At 44.2% G+C, this 22,166-nt stretch overlaps 2 protein-coding genes across 2 annotated transcripts; both read left to right on the top strand.

The window, feature by feature from the left end:
* The first annotated feature begins 2,300 nt into the window (after nt 1-2,300).
* On the top strand, nt 2,301-8,773 carry ATPSCKMT (ATP synthase c subunit lysine N-methyltransferase). Its single transcript, XM_078871191.1, has 5 exons — nt 2,301-2,368; nt 4,376-4,661; nt 6,334-6,471; nt 7,545-7,595; nt 7,968-8,773. Exons 2-5 carry the CDS (start codon nt 4,377-4,379, stop codon nt 8,217-8,219), a joined length of 726 nt encoding a protein of 241 aa, XP_078727317.1. The 5' UTR covers nt 2,301-2,368; nt 4,376; the 3' UTR covers nt 8,220-8,773.
* Nucleotides 8,774-9,740: 967 nt separating this feature from the next.
* On the top strand, nt 9,741-19,980 carry SPC25 (SPC25 component of NDC80 kinetochore complex). Its single transcript, XM_078871190.1, has 7 exons — nt 9,741-9,910; nt 11,109-11,271; nt 12,926-12,991; nt 13,291-13,437; nt 15,859-15,963; nt 17,575-17,673; nt 19,355-19,980. Exons 2-7 carry the CDS (start codon nt 11,121-11,123, stop codon nt 19,471-19,473), a joined length of 687 nt encoding a protein of 228 aa, XP_078727316.1. The 5' UTR covers nt 9,741-9,910; nt 11,109-11,120; the 3' UTR covers nt 19,474-19,980.
* The last annotated feature ends 2,186 nt before the right edge of the window (nt 19,981-22,166 follow it).

The raw sequence follows: 22,166 nt of genomic DNA, 5'->3' as shown, positions 1-22,166 counted from the left end.
TCCCCCGACACTCACACACACATAGACACACACACAGACACTCACATAGACACAGACACTCACACAGACACAGACACTCACACATCCACTCACACACACATAGACACTCACACAGACACTAACACACAAACATAGACACTCACACATCCACTCACACACACATAGACACTCACACACACACATAGACACTCACACAGACACTCACACACACATAGACACACACAGACACTCACACACACACAGACACTCACACAGACACTCACACAGACACAGACACTCACACATCCACTCACACACACACACATAGACACACACACACACAGACACACACATAGACACACTGACACACACACTCACACACAGACAACAACAACCGCCATTCGCCACTAAGTGGCGGTGACGTCACCACGACGCTTGTGCCAGGCCATGTGCACCTTGAGGCCACGTGAAGTGTCGAACGCCCGCTGGCAGGAGGTCACGGGGCAGACCCAGCAGGTGCCACGGGTCGACTGACCGAGATGACCGAGATGACTGGCTGATGCACCACCTGTGCCCCCTACTGTGCCAACTTGCTGTGCTTTAGCCACCCGGCGCTCCGCTCGTTGTTGTGAGCGTCGCTCCTCCGCCCTCCGTTGTTGTTGGAGGGCGACTGCCTCCAACTGCCCAGTAGCGTCCTTCACGAGCCTCCTCCACTGAGGCCGATCTTGACACCGCTGGTACCAGTCATCGGCAAGTCCACTCAGCTCCACGTCCTCCTGTACCACATCACTCCATCTCTTCTCTAGCCCGTGCCGCGCCCGTTTAGCCCCCTCGATCCGGCCGAACAAAAGCTGTTTAGGCATGCGGTGGCTGGGCATGCGGGCTACATGACCCAGCCAACGCAGCCTTGCCTGCCGGAGGAGCTCACTGATGGGACTTTGCCCAGATCTTTCAAGGACTTGTGAGCTCCTCACACAATCCAGCCTGGTTAAACCCAGGATGGATCGTAGGCAGGCCAGCCTAAATGTTTCCAACCGGCGAAGATGCTCCACTAGGGGGGTCCACGTTTCGCAAGCATAGAGAAGGGAGGGAATGACCGTGGCCGAGAAGACCTGAAGCTTCGTGCGGAGCGACAGACCAGGTAGCTTCCACACAGCGTTACGCAACCGATGAAAAGATATTGCCGCTCGACTGATTCGGAGTGAGACCTCTGCTGATAAACTGGAGCCGGTCATGAGCACACTGCCCAGGTATGGGAAACTCTCTACTCTCTCCACAACTGCCCCATCACCGATTGGGAGTTGTGGGGGTGGAGTGCCCGATGGTACAAAATACCCAGGCAGGTGCTTAGTTTTGGTGGGGCTGATGGTAAGGCCCCACCTCTTAGTGGCACGCTCCAGTCTCAGCAGCAGCGTCTCCAACTCCTCTTCTGAATGAGCAGCTATTACCAAATCATCGGCATACATAACGTGGTTGACCAATAGGGAGCCATCCCTTGATCGCACCCGGGCGTCGATCAGCCTCCCATTGTATCTGTACCAAATGGTAATTCCCCCGGTACAGCTATTGAAGGCTTCACGAACTACGCAGTCGAAATAGATGTTAAATAATGTGGGAGCCAGAGGACATCCCTGTCGCACCCCAAGGTGTACAGGGAAAGGCTCCGACTCCCGGCCACGTAGTTTTACCCGGGCCCGCTCACCATCATGAAGGTCCTTAATGATCGTGAGCAGAGGGTCAGGGACTCCGAAAGCACGAAGAACAACCCAGAGCCCAGTCCTACTGATGGTATCATAGGCCTTGACCAGGTCAATAAAGCAGAGATGTAGGTCTTTTTGGAATTCCCTACACCTCTGCTGTAGCAGACGGACAGAAAATATGGCATCTGTGCAGGACCGCCCTTTCCTGAAACCACATTGGGGCTCCGCAAGCCTCTCCTCAGCATGCCTAGCAAGGCGATGTTGAATAATCCTTGCCAGGACCTTACCCGGCACACTGAGGAGTGAGATGCCCCTGTAGTTGTTACAGTCGGTACGGTCCCCCTTCTTAAAGAGGGGGACCACCAGGGCATCCTTCCAGTCCTGCGGAACCCGTCCAGTGGTCCAGACTGTTGTTATGATGTCATATAGGGCAGTCTGTGCACAAACGCCACCCTCCCTCAGCATTTCACTCACACACACACAGACACTCACACACACACAGACACTCACACACACACAAACACACACAGACATACACACAAACACACACAGACACACACAAAACTCCCTCTGATCTGACAGCGGGGCTGACTTCCTCCCCGCCTACGTCATCTACCACGTGCGAGGCAGGCAGCAGCAGCGGGCCACCGTCCTCACCGCCACGTGCGCTTCGTTGCCCCATTCAGGTGGTAAGTCCACGTGCGAGCACCGCGTGCGTGCTCGCTTGCTGCCTCTGAACGTAGTTTCATCACTTTATTCGGTGGAACGCCTCTACAACCCGCCGTGTGTTCGACACAATGTTTAAATGCGTCCTAGGGGGGTGGGGGGGTAGCGGTGGCGGTCACAGGCTCACAGCCGTAGACATTGAACGCCTAGCACGCCCCACGTCCCCTACTAAGACGACGTCCTAAGCGGAGCCCACAACACGAGTGGTTGTTGTTGTTGTTCTTCCTTGTTGTTGTTCCTTACGCAGCGTGGGTTTTGGTAATTGAAGCCAGCACTGTAGGCCGAGAGAGAGAGGAAAATGCAAACGCGTTGAAGGTCAACGGCGAGGCGAGGATAAATGCTAAAGACGTGGAACAATTGTTTGTATTGGCGTCACGTAGGATAAAAGTATCCAGTTCGGATACTTTGTTACTGTACGTTGAACTTCTTTCGCACCGTACGTAGCCAACCGTGCTAATAGGTGGAGTGGTGAGTCTATGGGTAGTGTTGAGTCTATGGGCAGTGTGTATGTTTAACTTTTTTCGCACCGTACGTAGCCAACCGTGCTAATAGGAGGTGCGGGGGGAGGACAGCAGATTGTTAAGCCAGCAGTGCAGCTAACAACAAGTGTATCTCTCACTGGAACTGCTGTCACACTTTCCTGTGGACGTACACAGCCAGCCAAAGTTGTCACATAACCTATCTTCAAAACGAAATGCCCGGTCTCTCTTTTTTATTGTGCCTTTTAAAACATTGGGAATCATCTCTTCCCATCATCTTCTCGAACAGGGAGTCGGCAATCTGCGACTCTTTAAGGACTGATTCGTGAACGTTATTTATTAAGGGACCCACCGTCTTATTTTTCCATGCATTGCGGATGCTGAAATATTTATGGGTTTTTTCTTCTCACGAATTAGAACAAAATGACACTTGTGAAAAAAAACACATTCCTGCGGAGGGAGCTGGTAGGAACGTTTTGTTGCTCGGTCAATGGCCAGGGTCAACGGCGGCGTGGTGTATTCCGCAAATATGCCCGACTGAGGGCGGGCACAAGCCGGCGTGAGTTGGTTAAACGTTGAGTTGTATAAGGGCACCACGGGGTGACCAGCCCCTCCCCACCCAGCCCCACCCCTCCCACCCCCCACCCAGCCCCTCCTCACCCTCCCCTCCCCACCCAGCCCCTCCCAGCACGACGGACGGACACAATAATCCCCTGTGGGCTGGTGTAACCAGGAGGTTCCTACCAGTATAAGAATCGGTTTTATCCATCCTGGCAATAAAACAGGTGTTAGGATTGTCAAACACACGCAACCTTTTTGATCCTGTCAAAAGGTCCCATGATGTAGCTGCTCACCCCGAGAAATATAAGTGCTCTGATAGTGCATTGTCTTGCTCCTGTTCGCCTTTTGGCGTCCTCTGGTCTGACATTGGTGAGACAAGGTCTTTGGTGTGACAAGGTCTTTGGTGTAGGGCAATCAGTTTCAAAGACAATGCATATGTTAGCAGAGCATGTTTGTATGTTCACCACAAGTACTGTATGTGATTAATGCAGACTTGATTCCTTGTTGTTTGAACATCTGAACACATGTTTTACTGCCCTCTTGTTCTAGAACAGGGCTTGGCAAACCTGTGACTCCAGAGCGCTTGGGCAGCCAGTTTTTTTAAAATAAATTTTAATCTTAAACAAAATTTAACGTTAAGATTACTTGATTCAATTTGGCAGGGAATGGGTACTATGGAATGTCTTGGTGACGACAAAAATGTACGGTCAAACTGCATTGTTACAGAATAAAGAAGGGGGAATACAACGAAATAGACGCAGTTTATTCCATCCCCTATTTTGTTTAATTAAGTCAGAATTTGCCATCTGCTGTATGTATACCTGCTGTGTACAAGTAGTTGAGCGTGTGATGTGGCTCACGGAACTATTTTGGTCAAAAACAAAAAACGTCTCTTTTTTTGAAAAGTTGCCGACCTCTCCCATGTTCTAGGATGTCCGCCACCGAGCAAATGGACGAGCTCATGGGGGGCAGCACGGGGGATCCCGGCCGTCCTGGGTCAGCGCGGCCCCGCTGGGGCTTGGCCCTTGCCGGCGTGGCGGGCGGAGCGATACTCGCCGTGTACGCGCTGTGCCTGCCCTTCGTGCTGCCCGCGCTGCGCCGCGTGTGCCTGCCCTTTGTGCCGGCCACGGATGCGCAGCTCGGCAACATCCTGAGAGTGCTGGGACCCGGCAGACGGAGGAGACTCGTGGACATCGGCAGCGGCGACGGCCGGATCGTGAGTACGGCTGATGAGTAAATGCAGAGCAACAAAGACAAAGATCTCCCGTCAAGCACCTATGAAGGTCGGCACGGCACGCGAGGGGGTGGGTGGCCAGCACCACGCCCGACCGCCTTTGTCTCCCTAGTGGCAATGTTTACACACAGGACCAGGTACTCATTTGAGGCTGAGTTGACCTCGCGGAGGCCCAGGACCGATTCAGATAACCGTCACCGTTGTCGACCGTCAACGGGAATCGAATTCGGGCAGCCGGCTGTGTAATGCAGCGCGCTAACCACTGCCCTACCGCTCCTCCACCAACTACAATACCACATTCAAGTTGGTCAAGCCAGTTAATGGCATTAGGAGCAGCGGAGTGTAACGCTGTGATGTCTCCTTCATATTTGTGGATTGAGCATTGCATCAGATGTTGTACGATCTGTTCTGGATGACCACAGTCGCACACTGGAGAGTGTTTTTTAATTTTCCATTTGTGCATCAGGTATCCGCATCTGCCATGGTTTGTGCGGATGCGATTTAGGGTGGCCCATGAGTTTCATGGAAGATAAAACAAGGATCGTGAGTGAGACGCGGGTTCAATCATTAGGACATGACTTAAAGCAAATGACAGACAAACCACAATGCACCTTCGATTTGCATGGTTGGCTACGTACGGTGCGAAAGAAGTTCAACATACGGTACATACGATAGGCTAACATGGGGGGGAAACAGAATGCCCATAGGCTGTCATTGAAAAACGAATGTCAGTAGGGGTCACATTGGGAAAATTGAATTTCTATAGTTTAGCATTGGGAAAAACGAATTCCCAAAGACGACAATGGGCAAAACGGAATACTCATAGGCTAACGTTGGGGAAAAAAGCCATCTAAGCCAATTCGCATTGTTATCTCTGTCATTTGTTTTAGTTTGTTTCGTTCGCCATTAAGAGTTGGCTTGAAATGTAAATATTAAGTGTGCATTCTGATGTATTTTGTCATCGTCAGCTATGATCAATCCACTCCTGGAGGAAGGCTTTCCCAAGCTGTTGCTATCTCTCATTTCCCCCTAATATAATGATCCACCTTGCACCTGCACATGAGCTGATTTCATCGCTCCAGCTCCACGGTGGATGTGGTCTAAGGCACATTCACTCTCTTTGGTCTTGACGTACCATGAACGAATTACGCATATGATTCGAATATATTTGACATGTGAAAAAGAGCTTCATAGCTCATCGGATTTCTCTAGGATAAATAAAGATTCTGATTCACATACCATTGATGATGAGTCAATGCCTCATGACTTGCCTCGTGTTAATAACTTTCTGTGGTTTCAATAGTTTTAACTCACATTTTATGCATGTGCTTGTCTAGGTACTTTGGGGAGCGGTGACCCAGTGGTTAGCACACTCCGCTACAAACCTGGCAACTCAAGTTTGATTCCTGTATACACAACCAAAAATCTAGCGAATATTCGAAGGAATCCTGGGCCTTCCCTAGGTCGACTCAGCCTTAATGAGTACCTGGTGCAGTGTGTAATTATCAGTATTTGGAAGATGAATGCAGCTGGGAGTGGTGATGACTAACCACCCCCTCGTGTGCCTTGCCGGCCTTCATAGGGGCTCGCTAACAGAACTTGCCACAACATCTAAAAGGCTATTACAGGGGGATCTTTGTATTTGGTTTTGTAGGTGTTGGCGGCAGCGCGCCATGGGTTTTATGCGGTGGGAGTGGAGCTGAACCCATGGCTGGTTTTGTACTCGCGGCTCGGCGCTTGGCGATTGGGACTCAAGGATTCGGCATCCTTCCGCACGGTCGACCTATGGAAGGTGCGCATGGCAAAGCAGAGATGTGAGCATGCTCAGCCAAACATTTCTGTATTAACTGCTTTGAGAATGATCTGCAACATTTCCTTCCTGTCACTAGATAATTCCTCTGTTTAAATTGTGAAGAGAGCAAGTCCTACCTAAAAGGAGTTCCCAACGCAAAATAATGTGCAATCTACAGTGATTAAATATTCTTTGGGTCTTTCGGTGAAGTCATGTAGATGGAAATTTTTAAAAAAAATATCTTTTTATTTTTCTATCTTCTTGACTTTACCGTAAGACCCAAATAATATTAATTCCTGCAGTCACGAAAGCTTTAAGTCAAGATTTGCAGTGTATTCGATAAGGATTTGGGTCTTTGAGAAATTGACCCTGCAAGTTTTACACAATGTAAGTCAACTATATTTTCATGGGTGAATAGCAACATTATCCCGCAGTCATGAGTAATTTTGACAAATATTTTACACTCTTATGCTAACTTATGGAGTATGTGTTACACACACACACCCACGTTTCTCGGAATATTTCAGGAACATTTTATCCTTTCAAAAAACGTCCACTTTTTATTCCAAATGAATCAAAAACTAAATACTGTACTGTAGTTTATTGGTATCAATTACTGAACTTCCCTACATGGGTTCCGAGGATCATGTGACCACTCCTGAATAATTATTTTCCTGTCATGTGAACTCAAGCCGTGCAGCACAATAGCTTAGCGTATTATTATTACGTTGAATTTAATTGTCTTATGTAACTCGTGTGTTTAATGGGTAAAACTGTCAGTATGCAGCATTTCGGTAGCATCCATGTAAGTTCTTGTATATGGATAGCACATACAAGGTGACGTTTTAGAATTGCTACTCTATACCAATAAAATTACGATTTGCACATTAGTGTAATGTTACATGTAAAACTTGTAATTCAAGTTTCAAAATTTTCAAGTTTCAAAATTTTCAAGTTTACTTAGCCAGTCACTTATTATTTAGCGTTCGATCATGTTCCTTTTGAGTTCGTGAAAGTCACACTGATTACTTGCATTGACTGGTTCATTTGTGACCTCTGCTTATTTCTTGCAGGTGAACTTTTCTGAGTTCAACAATGTGGTGATATTTGGGGTGCCTCAAATGGTAAGTTCCAACAGTACTTGGGTTCAATCTTGATTTGAAGCTTTTGTGACTGCAGGAATCCATACTCTTTGGTTAGTATAGTACTTGGGTTACTATTTCAGCACTACTTGTCATTGAATTTCGATTTAAAGCTTTCGTGACTGCAGGGATTCATCTTATTGGTTCTTTCGGTAAAGTCATGTAGAAGGGAAATAATAAAATATTAAAAATATATATTTTTATATCATTTCCCTTCTACTTGTCATTGGTTGATTTTCAGAATTGATGACGATACGTGATAAATACTGTTATGAAAATACAATTTTGGAGGAGTGACCAGATAGCCTAGGGGAATAATGGTCACGTGATAACCCTCAATCTCCCCGTACCCAGATGTCTCAGCTGGAGGAGAAGCTGGAGAAGGAACTGAAGCAGGAGGCCGAAGTCATTGCCTGCCGTTTCCCGTTCCCGAGCTGGGCCCCGGTCCGAGTGGAGGGTGAGGGCATCGACACGGTGTGGGTGTACGAGGCCACGGCACTGAGGTCTGCACCACCTACTGAAGACAAGGGTCCTTTACCTGGAGAGAAGGATTCATTATCCAAAGAGAAGGATGCTTACCTTGGAACACAGGCCAGAGAGAGCTAATATCGGTGTTTCTCGAATTCGAATTCTTCATCGGTGGATCCCTGTCGCTGCGTTTGCACGACTAATAGGGGAGAGCAACCCGGCATGATTCACGAACAGAGTTCCTCGGCCCGGACTGGGTTCTCATGGCAGCCTTATTGGCTCAACCTGGCACCAAGTGTGGCCCGGGTGCTGATATCAAGTGGACCTGCTGAGAACAAGATTCATAATGAGCTCACGTTTTCACCTGGGCTGCCTTTGAAGCAGTTGTGACCGCACTGGATCAACACGGAAAGAAAGATGTGCAAAATGTCACTTGCTTAGTTCAATAAAAAGAACTGTTGTCAACCCACGTGAAAGAAAGCTTTACTGCAGTGTACGTGCGAGATCCAGGAGCTGCGGTTCAAGTCCTGGGGTCACTGCCATGCTCCATGTGTTTTTTTGTAAATTTGTTATATAAAAGTCAGAGATAATACTGCTCTCTGTAATGTATCTATATTGATTGTTTATCATGAAAAACAAATGAATGCAAAATACTTTTATTAAGTTACTTTATTAAGTTACTTTATTACGTATTTCCATGCCTGCCATTTGGCTAGCGGAGTTGAGCATCGTGTGTGGTGCCATTGTGTTACGTATCACGCCAATTAAAATCATCCCAGGGAAACCCCTATGAAAGCTCTCAATGATCTCGTTTCGGGTATTGCATATGTAATGAAACTAGAGAAAACGTATTAACAATAAATTCAGACTCTGTCTTCTCGACAGACCTGTTCTCCACCTGAGGACGGCTGCTTGCGTTGTGGCCGAAACGTCGTGAAAATTATTTTATTATGTTTTATTTTTATTATTTTATTATTTCCATTCTACGTGACTTTACCAAAAGAACCAAGAAGAAGAAATACACATTTTGTTAAAAAGCTATGAGACTTCACGCACTGCCACCAAAGCCCATTTAACCAGCAGGTGGATTTCGCAAGCAGATGCGCATTGGGGAGACGGAGTACTGAAATCAGCTCGTGTGCAGGAGCTCGATGGATTGCTACATAAAATATGGTGACGGCTTAGGGAGGCCTTCACCCAGCAGTGGATTGATCATGGCTGATGATGAACATTTAAATGTTGAAGACTTAACCCAATAAGTTCAGCCCTGGCTTACTCAACAGGGCCCACGGTGTAAAGTGTGGTTCACCCAACTCTCATTACCTCCTCTGGCCTAGGTATGTGCTATGCAGAAGGGCGATTGCCCGAAGCGTTACCAATAATATATTTTTACTTTTAGGGCCACAGTTTTATAGATTTTCTTTGTGTGTGTGTGTGCGCACCACTACCAATGCAGCAGCATCCCCAAACAAATTTGTGGAATATGTTGAATACATGACGTCACGATATGGCAGGCGGGTCCATAAATATGACGTCACGCGCAACTTCCGAGTGCTAGGGACGTCATGTATCTGGTAACTTCTCGGCTCCGCGATTGGTCGAGGCGGTAACGGTCCGAATTCAAATTTTATTTCCGTTTCACGTTGGGAGGCGCTCGGCCTTCGCCCGCGTCGCTTCTCGCGCACAAAAACAAAAACAATTCAACTTAACCGCGAGTTAACAGCAACAAAACGCGTAATATTAATTCCGCGATATAGTAGTTGACGGTAAACGAGTTAGATTTGTTTTTTTTGGGTCAGGATCGCTCGCCAGAAGCCTCCGCCAACGAGGTAAGTGGCTTGCCGTGTGTGCTGCGGGTGTGAACTTGTCACGGCCCACAACGCTGCACTGACGACCAGTGTGGTGAAGTATGGTCACGCAGACCGCCGTAGCCGACCGTGAGAGGTTTGCGACGGATAGACACTGGCTGACGATGATGAAGGACATTGCAAATGTACAAGACTTTGTCAATCTACCGATGGATGGATGGCTCGCAGCAACGCCACAATGCAATAAAGAAAGGGTCGTTGTCCGAAACGTCTAATTGTTATGTGGTTGGCCCTATGTGGGGTTCGCAGCGTTCATGGGGATTTTTGTTGCATTGTATTGTTTCTTGCCTGGTCAGTGCGGTTTGGTGTGCGAGGGTAAGTTGAGATTGTGAAGTTGCACAAGTGGGGGCAGATAATTGACACCGTGTTAAGAAGACCCCCGTGTCTTTAATGCAGTTATCAGCTTTTAAAAACAACCCATCATCTATTTGGGGCTGTTAACTCGGAAGTGATTTATATACTGTACAGTGTGTCGACTTACACCGGCATGGGAATTCAGAATGTCACCACTCATTGCCAATGGTGGTGTTTGTTAAACTCGAAATAATTGTCTGTTCAACAAGTAACAAAGCGTGCCTTAAACGTTTACCCATCTCAGTGTTGACTTGCGCAATGCACTATGAACCCGGCTTTACCTACGTACGGTGTGAAAGAAGTTAAACATACAATGCCTGGCGTTTGATTTCCGGTCACGGCTAACATCACTGGCGGGTGACATTTGATCCGTTTCCAGACCCACCGTCATCAACCCGCACTGACCAACGTGATGATATAGAAATGTATAAACTATCATTCAAAGTTGAGATCACCCATCGGCCTACGTGAGGCTCATCTCTCTTAAGTGATAAACAGATTAATCAGGTCCCACTAACTTGGGCATCTGTGAACTTACTGGACATCTGTGGAAAAGAGCTGTATTGCTCATACTGGATTCATCCACTATGAAATTAATGTTCTGATTCTGTTGTGAGTGCCATTGGCCTCTGTGGGGCTTATCTGCATTCAATGTGTACTACAGACGCCTCTAAAGCTTTTAAGTAATTTTCAGAAATACACGGCGTTGGCCATGTTCCACAACAAAAATGGTGGGTTGGATTGTGGGGATTTAAAAACAAAGATACATCGTCTTTGTTTAAAAGAGTGGCTTTGTGTTTTGCAGAACATTCCGAAGATGTCGGGTTTACTTGAACTGTTGCCCGAGATATACGAGCAGATGAAAGGAAACCTGGAGACGATACAACAGGCCGTGACCAGTGGAATTGAGCAGTTGTTGCTGACCAAGCCTCGGCAGGAACACGACTCATGGATTCAGATCGTCAACAGTACGCCGTGGTTTGACTGACTGAATGAATGAAAAATCTGTTCACAAAGTACACGTCCGTCAGGGGGAGTAATTTATACAGATACACAGTATAAGTAACACACTCTCTTGTGGATTCTATAAAAGTATAATTGTTTTATATATCAGAATCTTTTATACTGGAGGAATCTGATGCGCTATATACATAACTAGCGGGAAGTATCCGGCATTGCCCAGGGGAAAAATATATTTCAAAACCTCTCTTAAAAACATAACAGAAACCTACACAAATACTAAGCTATTGTGAAAGCCCGGCGTGCCGTTTGTCCATTTGTCCATCAACAAAATAATAAGGGGCTTACAGAAGTCCAAAAAGTTATAGAAAGTGGGGGGCAAATAGTTGATCTAAAAGGTTTCCGAAAATTGTCGACCCCCCCTGAAAAAATCTTTAACCCCGCGTAGGCATATATACCTACACACCCTACATACAATAGAGTGCGTAGTATCTAGTGACTATAGTAGTATCTGACTCTACAGTAGTATCTGGCTCTATAGTAGTATCTGCTGACTCTATAGCAGTGTCTACTGACTATAGTACCATCTACTGACTGCATTAGTATCTCCCGACTTTACAGTAGTATCTACCGACTCTATAATGGTATATATCGACTCTATAATAGTATCTAGTAAGTATACAAAGTGCCGTTGTGAGGCCTAGTCCCGTGGAGAGCCCCCGGCATTGCCTAGATTGCCCAGCCGGCCAAGGTGGCACCTTTGCAGGCTGGGGCTGGGCTGTGATTCAGCCCCCCACCCCAAGGCCCGCTCTACAGTAGCAGTCAGTAACTACAAATTCTACAGTAGTATCTTACCTATTTTATAGTCGTATATACCGACTTTTATAAGAGTATCGACTTTAGAAGAGTATTTACTTCACAGAGTGTAGTGGTGAGGCCTAGTCCCGTGTAGAGCCCCCGGCCTCGCCTAGATTCATATTCTTAGGTTTTTTCGGTAAAGTCACGTAGGTAAAAACATTAAAAAAATAAAATAAAAATCACGACGTTTCGGAGGCAACACAAGCTTCCGTCTTCAGGTGGTACCGTCACAGCCACGACAGCTGTATCAAGTAAATGAGAGATTGCAGGAGCTACCACTCCGTTTATATAATGGTTGGAGAAGGTGGTGGGGCAAGGGCCGCATACTTTTTATAGATTGCCCAGCTGGCCGAGGTGGCACCTTTGCAGGCTGGGGTTGGGTGTCGGCATACAGCTGAGTTGCCTTCCCGCTTGTATGTGGGTCTTTGCGCTTCCATGAATTACAAATTGTAAAACGTTGTGATGCACTCCGTGTGAATGATGCTATATACAATGTAACATTAGTATGACATTGTGGTATTTGTAGCAAGAAATATTACCAGATGTTTTGACAGCTGTCTTAAGAGTTTTTAATATCCTTTATGTATGGGGTTTATTCCAAATTGAAAGTTATTTCAAAATAGGAATTGTCTAAGCGTGTCAATAACCCAGATCCACCAAAAATCCTCAGAATATTTCTAGGTCGAGGATGTCTGATTTGTAAAGCACTCTGAGTTGCAAACATAATTTAGGTGCTTTATCAATCAAACGCTCAATGTACCCTTCTAAATGTTGCAGCTCATGTGTCTTGTTTTGTGTTCGCAGAAGCGGCACAAATGATTGAAGAAGACCACAACCACCTGGTTAACGAGGAAAACAAAATTGCCGCAGGTACAGGGGCATTGAGACACGCGTAGAAAGAACAGGCCGCTAATATTACATTGTAGAATAAATAGTGTTTATTATGACTTAATAAAAGTTTCTTGGTTAAAGATTAGACATTTAAGAGTAAGTGATGTGTAAAAATAGATTCAAATGTATTAAATTCTATGACAATAGAAAATTTATGCTAATAAAGCAAACAACATGATATAATCAAGCTAATTAATTAAATTGAATTGCATGCCAGTAACGATTTCAGAGTGTAAAGTCTAATTTTTTTTATTACGTTGTCCTCATCCCGAGCACAGAGAAGGCAGAGATTCGGGCGCTGATCGCAGAGAGTCGGCAAGAGAAAGAAGTCGTCTTGCAAAACATCAACGAAAAGCGTGCCCAAATCAGCCTGCTGAACGCGGAGTTCAACAGCAAGCGAGAGGAGCTGGCCGAGTCCCAGAGGGGTGAGTTTGTTTTCCTCTCTTAAACATTCGTTGGGCTCAGTGTGACCCAAGTCGTCAGTGCATGCTGTGTCAATGAGCCCGTCGCATGAGCCTCTGAACATTCGGTGGCTCGGTGTGACCCAAGTGGTCAGTGCATGCTGTGTCAATGAGCCCGCTGCATGAGGCTGCCAGTTTGATTCCTACCGTAGCTGTTGGGGAACTTCTGCAGTGTGTTGGACTTTGTGGGTGATGGCCGGTGAAGTAAACCTGTCTCATTTGTAAGAGAGACCTTGCAGAGTATTTACCTTGTCCCATTCTCATGTGTCTCTGCTCTTGTTGCTGCAGTGAGATTCTTAGATTGGTTTTAAATTACAAGGATGCAGCTCTAAAAGTAAAAAAATACAACGTGCAAAACTCAATACGAAGTGGTTCACATCACTGAGCTCCATCAAACTGAGCAGGGGAACAAGGTAAAATATTTCAGGGTATTTAAGCCTCCTCGTCCTGCGTTATGGAATAAAAATATGAAAGTCACATTTGATATGAAGTTATAAAGCGCATGCTTTACTTAATATATTTTCAAAAACTCAATCCATTTGTCAATATAAATATTTACCAATATAAAGACCATTTAAACGTGTTTTGGTATTAAATCCCCATTCGTTTCACAGAAAAGTCAGTATCATATTGTATCACTGCTTGGCTATTACTCTTAACAAAGTGGTCAAACCTTATGACCTCTGTGATGTTATTGGCTGCAGAAAGTGCCGACACTTTTCAAATTAGGCATGCCAGCTATGGGCAGATTACTTACAAGATTATACATTAGACTTCATGGTGATTTAGTACACTGCACTTATGTTACAACTGTGTGTGGGGAGCGATCGTGTTGTTGTTAAGAGTTATGAACCAGGTGACTTAAATACCCAGTCACAGCTAACATCGGTTATAAGTGGTAACAGAAATAGTTCTGGGCTTCCCATAGGTCATCACAGCCTTAAACAAGTACCTGGTGCTTGTGTTTTCGGGTTGTATATGGGGTGGTGTTTGCCACCCATGCCTGACGGTTTTGCTCCCAGAGAAACCGTGTAGTTTTTCAAGATTCAAAATACAGGGTTTTTTTTTGTTTTGGGTTAGATCGCGTAAATATAACAGGTCCCTGCGGGGTGGGCTGGTAGGAACGAATAACCAAAGAATATAAACATCATGTATTATTACACTTGTTTAGCCAGGAAAGCCTCACTGAGTGTAAAGGTTTTTGTAGGGTCCTGCCAAGTGTTTGCAGTAGGGGGCGATGTTGCTACACCTAATCGGACGATACGAAGGGAGAGTTTGAGGCCTAGCTCTAGGCTTTAGGCCTAGCTGTAGGCTTTAGGCCGCTGTGAGTTAATTTTTAATTTAAATGTTTTAATTATTAATGTAAAAGCTTTAAATGTAAATGTTTCTATTTAAAAACATCAGGGAATGTAACATTGTTAAACATTAACTCCCTTTGACACACACGGGGGTACGATACGAAGGGAGAGTTTGAGGCCTAGTTCTAGGCTTTAGGCCTAGCTGTAGGCTTTAGGCCGCTGTGAGTTATTTTTTAATTTAAATGTTTTCATTAAAAACTATCTCAGGGAATGAGTTAATTTTTAATTTAAATGTTTTAATTAAAAACTATATCAGGGAATTAAAAAACTATCTCAGGGAATTATAAGGGAATGTTACACTTGTTTAGGCAGGAAAGCCTCACTGAGTCTAAAGGTTTTTGTAGGGTCCTGCCAAGTGTTTGCAGTAGGGGGCGATGTTGCTACACCTAATCGGACATCGGACGGACGGACAGACGATATAATCGATTGTAGGCTGGTTCACTTCGTTCCTACCAGTATAAATGTGTCGTTAAACATGTCACCACCTGACACAGCCAATTAGTAAGGTTTGTCATGTAAACAGAACGTGCCAATTCGTTGCTAGTACAGCACACCGGTGTGTTGGGAGAGCAAAGCCGCAACAATTACAATCTGAACACGACGTTTTGCCAGTAATTACAACTAGCTTCATCAGGCGACAAACCTTACTAATTGGCTGTGTCGGGTGCTGGCGGGTTTAACGACACATATTTATGCGATCTAACCCAAAAAAAACCTATAATATGGATGATATTGGTCGCGAATGCCCTATGTGTTAAACTTTTTCAAGATTGTGCTGTATATCCCGGAGCACAATACACACCTCCGATTAGCACGGTTGGCTACGTACGGTGCGAAAGAAGTTCAACATACATACGTACATTAGAGAGACGAAGGCTGCTGGGACATGATGCTGGCCACACTTGCCCCCTTGTGCCAGGCTTAATACTTTCTCGCTCTTTGCGTTTGCTCCAACAGTATGTATCACACCAGAGGGAGATCTTGGTGTGTTGCCTTTATCTAATTATGTGCTTGTGTTTTTGTGCAGCTTTGGACTTGAAGAAGAGCACAAACCAACAAAAAATGCAGCATCTGTCCAAGGCCTTGTTCTTATTCCAAAATTCGATGGATATAGAAGTACGCAAAATTAAAGGTACCATTGCACCAATCCACCCTTGCTTGTAGGAAATTCTATCAATTCAAAATAGCACTTATGAGTCCCTATTTTTTGCATATATGAGAGTCTATCAGGAACAAATACAAACACAATAAAAAGGGGTGATGGGCTGATGCGTATATTTCATACAAATATTGCCATATTCTGTCACATTAATTTGTAATTTACTTGAATATGCATTTTGTTTTGTATATTCTGTGCTTAACCAATGACCAAATCACCTGAAATGCTCAATTTTATCAAATATTGAAAGCTAAGCGTGGTTCAACCTGAACAGTGTTTGGGAGAGAAACTGCCATGCATAACAGGTGTCATAGGCTGCCGTGGGTCTAATTTGTGGAGAAATTAGATGAGACCATACAGACAAGAGTTGTGAAGAAATGAAGCAGAATAACACAGTGGTTATGGTATAAACTAGACAGTGCAGGCAACACGTGAAGCAGTAACGATTATATGGTATATGAATATATTTTATGGGCAAGTACAAGTGAGACGGTAAAACTGAGATGGTATAAATCACACATTATGGACAAGACACAAACCAAACAAAACAATATATGCTCGGCTTGAATCGTGACCCTGAGTAGTGACAATAAAATTACGTGTACCAGCTGGTGAGACGGCACCATTTGGTGGCTAGTCAAACTGGTGCCATGAAAATAATTGGAGTGGACAAATTCCACGTCGATTTCACAATTGGTATTCACTTACAGCTCCAGTCAACATGCAACGTGCAGTCGCATCGGCATTCATAGAAAACAATTGTTGGCATCGCAGACCCTTTTTTTTGCAATCTCACATAACAATGAGACCTGAGCTGTTTTGTTCAGAGCAGGAAGCCTGTCGGTACGCCATACCGTTATCGTGATGTTGACAACACAGCCTTACTTCATGAACAGTTTAGACTAGACTCCCTCTACTCACCCCTTTGGTGAACCAAACCTCTGCATGACTGGAACATTTTATTTTCATATACAGTAAAACCTTGGATTGCGAGTAACTTGGTCTGCGAGTGTTTTGCAAGACGAGCAAATATTTTAAATAAATATTAATTTGATAAACGAGCGAGGTCTTGCAATACGAGTAGTACGTGTATACGCTTTATCTGCCGAGCGTCACGTGATCACAACTGATATACGAGTGCTTTGGATTACAAACACGTTTCCGGTACGAATTATGCTCGCAATCCAAGATTTTACTGTATAGATATAAGAAAACGAATATAACTGCATGTGCCATTAATTTAATTAAATTGCGCATTGTGTGTTATCCCTGTACAAAGTTTAAGCTGTATATGGTGTGCTGTGATTATACACACATGAGCACCAGTTACAGAAGATTAATTGATCTGCAAAGGCTCCAGTCCACATTTATGCTATTAGATTGAGTCTCCATATAATAGTCCTATACAGAGGATCACTCTGGTTCTAGGAATATGGAGTAGTTTTATTTTACACTGGTTTAGGACTGCGGACATCGATGAGGGCGACCCATCACTTGATTATTGTATGTACACTCAGACCATGAGTGTGCAATTGATAACTTGCCAGTTCATTGTTTTAATGTAATTTTCATTTCACTCTACAGGGGGCAACCTTCAATTTGTCTTCAGAAACATCAATCCGTCAGACCCATCGCAGCCCTGCACATTCACGATACACCTTCTGCCAGAAGGAGGCTTTGAAGGTGAGGATGCTGCTAAACTGATTGACAGTAAACGCAACGTGAGTTAATATGTTCTTAGGTGCCAAGTTGTTTTCCGCTATTTGTAAAGCACTTTTGACGGGGCATACTGAGAATCAGATATACTCTTATATATCATGCAGGGGGTGCTGCAGACCTACGCGCCCCCTGCATGAACGACGGAGGCGCAGGGACAGACGTTTGATTACGTTGGAATCGATCTGCAGACGGCGGTCTTCTCGCACGGCCAGCAGCTCTATTTCGCCTTATCTCAATCCCGCAATCCCAAACAGGTGAAAGTCCGCATCGAACCGAACCCCCCAGCAAGGCCATCTACTTAACGACAAGAGAAAATTCACAAGAAATGTCGTTTTCAATGAAGTTTTCCAGATGTAAAATGATATAAGCTTTTAATGAAGAAATACAATTATCTAATTCAAAACATAATACAATTCAAAGATGTTTCATTTCAAAATGGAGCATCGGGTGCTTGCGTGAATGCGTCGTTGGTGTGCAATTTTTGTTGTTGTTGTGACTTTCCTGGCCGAAGGCCGTAAATGGTTCTGAGGGGCGCCACAGACGTCCCTGAACAACCGCTAGTGTATCATATTTGGATAACATAGATACTTTTGTCAATCCATTGCTGGATGAAGGTCATTGGGATTTGTTTGAACATACTTCACCACACTGGTCAGTGCCATTGGGTGAAGGGGCTGGGGATGTCCATAAGCGGATTATATATCACTCGCCACTGGTGTTAGCTGTGGTTGGGAATCAAACTTTGGGGTTCTGGGTCCATATCGCAGTGGACTAATCACTGCTCCATTGCTTCCCAACGAATATGTAACCACGAGAATATGTATATATGTGGGTGTGATTGAGGACTTATGTGAGTATATGGCAAGTGAAGCTTTGTTCATTTAATTATTTGGTGTGCTCTGTTGTTCCATGACTGATCCTGAACCAGATGTGTAAATTGCACACTGCCATGGCAGGAACCGTGCTGTAAATCGGTGTTCTTCAACTAGTGGCCCACGAGCTAAATCAGAGCTGCAAAGACACTTGGAGTGGCCCGTCAAGCGATGTGAATTTATGATGCTCTTAGTTGGCCCTGACTGGGATTTTATCCAATTCCTCTAAACAAGTGAGATATTTGACCATATGTGTTTCGAACACAGTGCTTTGAATGAACTCCGTGTGATTTTTCTTCTGTTAAGTAACACACTCTTGATAATTGATAATTGTTTTTTTACCCTTTTATCTGGCAACAAAACTGACACCTTTTTTACAAGGAGTCATGTTTGCATAGACCACAATACCTGCAGTCATAATGCAAAAAAAAACTGATAATGTATGCACTGTCCTTGAAGTTGATTGGTCCACACCCAAGACAGCTTTCCTTATAGCCTAGTCTCACATGGTGTTGGACCAGATGACGCCAAAAGGCGCACAACTCAAAGACAATGCACCATCAGAGTATGAGAGCTCGGGGTAAGCAAAAAAGGTGTCAGTTTTGTTGCCAGATAAAAGGGTAAAAAAACAATTATCATATTTTTTACTGGCAAATGAGGTTCAAATGGTAACACACTCTTGTGGCATCCTGCCGACATAACCTTTGTACAACATAGCAATGTTTTGTTTTGTGTTCTGTCCGTTGTGACCACACCCCTCCCTGTTGGTGAAGTCACGGACTGCCAGCCACCAATCTCCTGCATGCCTGAGCTGCTCGACCGCCTCCGGGAAACCAAAGCCATGAATGTCTTCTTCACCTGCGTGCGCAAGGCGTTTCAGGCCACTTTCTGATGGCACAGGAGTTGGCAAGTGCAGCTGACAGCGTACATCTTTCGGTGAAGCCCTGTGCAGGTGCTGCACTTGTATACGTGGATGCTTTTCTCCAACAATGCCACACAACGCCAAGATGCGTGTGGGACTTTGAAGCCTTCAGAAATATTCCTCAGCAGCTTGCAACGATGCAACGGAGAGCATGTATATACTTCGCACTTCAGCCTGAACCTGCTATTAGTCTTAATAGAAGTCTGAAAAAGAGTGGCCGTGTTTTTATTTTTATGATGTAAATATAAAATGACCCCTCTTTACCTGATTCACCTCTTTTGGAATTGTCTATGGAGTTATAATTACATATCCCTACGACCTTATGTGGCCTGCGTATCCAGAAAGAATTTGACAATGCATTGATTAAAATTGATTCTTGTACTGATGATACGTGCATTGAATTGTACTTGTAAAAATTTTTTATTTTGCATTCATATATATTACATATAATTGGTTTGTTTAAACTCTGCAGCTACTATGAACGCTACATTCAATGGCCAAATATGATTATAGAATCAACTCTGAATCGTGATAATTCATGAAATCGCGAAGCTGATGGATCATTATATTCCGAGCAATACATGCTCAATTTTGTAAGGACTCAAAGGTTCAGTAGAGTCCCTTGTGAATACGTTTTCCCATCATTAGAAATGTATGATTTTGTTTTTACAGCAATAATGCAGAGGTGGCTGTGTGTATCGGTCACCTTGGTACAAGAGCTGACAACCACTCGGATGCTAGGTTATTCAAGTCGAGTGAGTTGACGGGGTCATCCCAGTTAGCAATGACCCCCCCCTCCCCTTCAAAAAAATCTTATCTCATTAAAATTGAACGTTCATTTGATTTGACTAAATTCCAGCTCTGTGAATGTGAATAAACATCCGATGTCGTCGGGTAATTGTCATAACGGCGCACGTGTCGACGAAAAAGGGATTTCAATAGAATGTATTTGAAAGTCTTATGCTGCTGGCTGTTCTTCCAAGCATATACAGGGCTGCACTGCTGTCTGAGCTTTCCAAATGGATGATTTGAATCGTGACACCCATGGTAAAAATGGGGAGAAAGACCAAACATGTTTCAGGTTGATTAAAACTAAAACTTGCATTCTCCAGAAAAACGAAATATGGACCCATATTTACTCATAGTCTATATCCTAATTCTCGGATTCAGATTGGCTGTTGATGTAAAAAAAATCAAGTTATATTTAAATTAATTGAAGTCAAAATAAGATTGTGATTTTTATGGTACAAAACAGACAAAAAGCGTCATGGTAACTTTTCTCCACGGACGGTGCAGGTTAAGAGGTTCATTGAATTCGACGACGAGAAGTGCTTCTGACCGGCATTTTCATAGGCTGTTTTAAATTGTGCTCAGTGATGAGAAATAAAGGCTTCTGTCGATTTTACTTCATCATTTATGATTTGCTTCAGCTCGCGTGTATGTTGCTTGTGTCTTCTAACAACTATTGTTTATAGTTTAGTAAGGTGTGGTAAGTTGTTTCCAACCTCACTATTAAATGTATTTTCTTTACATGTTGAAATGTCACTGTGTCATGGACTGGGAGGATAGTTTGCACGGTAAGGCTGTAGCGGAGATGTGTCAAAACAAGTAAAGAATTTGGAAAAGGAACGGAAACTCGATAAGAAAAATTAAGGGAAGTCCGCATTGGACAGCTGAACTTTAGCATAAGAGACATACGTCTCTTACCACGTAAAGAAAAACAGACAAGAAACCACCTCGTACTACAGGGCCTGTTTAACACAAATATACAAACTATTATTCACACGTGAATTGTCGAGCCCAAGAATGTCAAAACATTCCAGAGTTTGCCTGCTTCGTTTGCTATTGGAAAACTGGTCCAGAAGGCCAAGAGGCTAACGACACCAAAACTCTGGTTGAACAAAATCTTGTTGATCTTATCACCAACATGCTTGAAATCCATGTTTAATTATAGGATTGGCCAAAATCGAATTGTCCATTGTAAAAATGTGTATTGTTTCACATTAGTTAAGTTGCATGCTGTATACATTACACAATCGAATGCTGTTGCTATTACTGTATTGACTTATTGAAATGTGTTTTTCCTTCCACCTATAATTCGAGAACCCAAACGTAGTCAAAGGATGGGCATCACCAGACAAGAATTACTACCCACTTCCAAAATATATATTTTTGGTGATGGCATGACTTGACTGCTGGATGAAGGTGGCCACGTGCTGTCAGCCATTAAGGAGTGGTTGATTGAACCGGTGTGTCGCTGGTCAGTGCCGTTGGAAGGGTGGTGGCACAGGACGTTAGGTTATCACTCGACACTGATATTAGCCGTGGTCGGAAATAGAACTTGAGTCCCTAGTTTCAAAATGCTCTGCAAATAAACGACATGTTACAGGGTCATTAACATACACTGCGGAGAAAATGGTGTACACTTGATAATAGCAGTCGTGGAAATTAACACCTCATGAGAGTTGAAATCATCCCTATCACTGACATAATCAGTCATTCCTTAATGAATCAAGCCTTTTAAAATAACACTTTTAAAACATGCAAAATGTGTTCATATATTGTGCGCAGTACTTCCAACTCTTACATGGCTTGCCAATTTAACTTGCTGACATTACATCATTGCGTCGAGTTAATGTGTCTCGCAGTTCTAATGTGCAGAT

This window comes from Lampetra fluviatilis, chromosome 31 (assembly GCF_964198595.1).
Source record: "Lampetra fluviatilis chromosome 31, kcLamFluv1.1, whole genome shotgun sequence".
In the NCBI taxonomy this organism is placed as follows: Eukaryota; Metazoa; Chordata; class Hyperoartia; order Petromyzontiformes; family Petromyzontidae; genus Lampetra; species Lampetra fluviatilis.
This window is presented reverse-complemented; position numbering and strand designations above follow the sequence as displayed.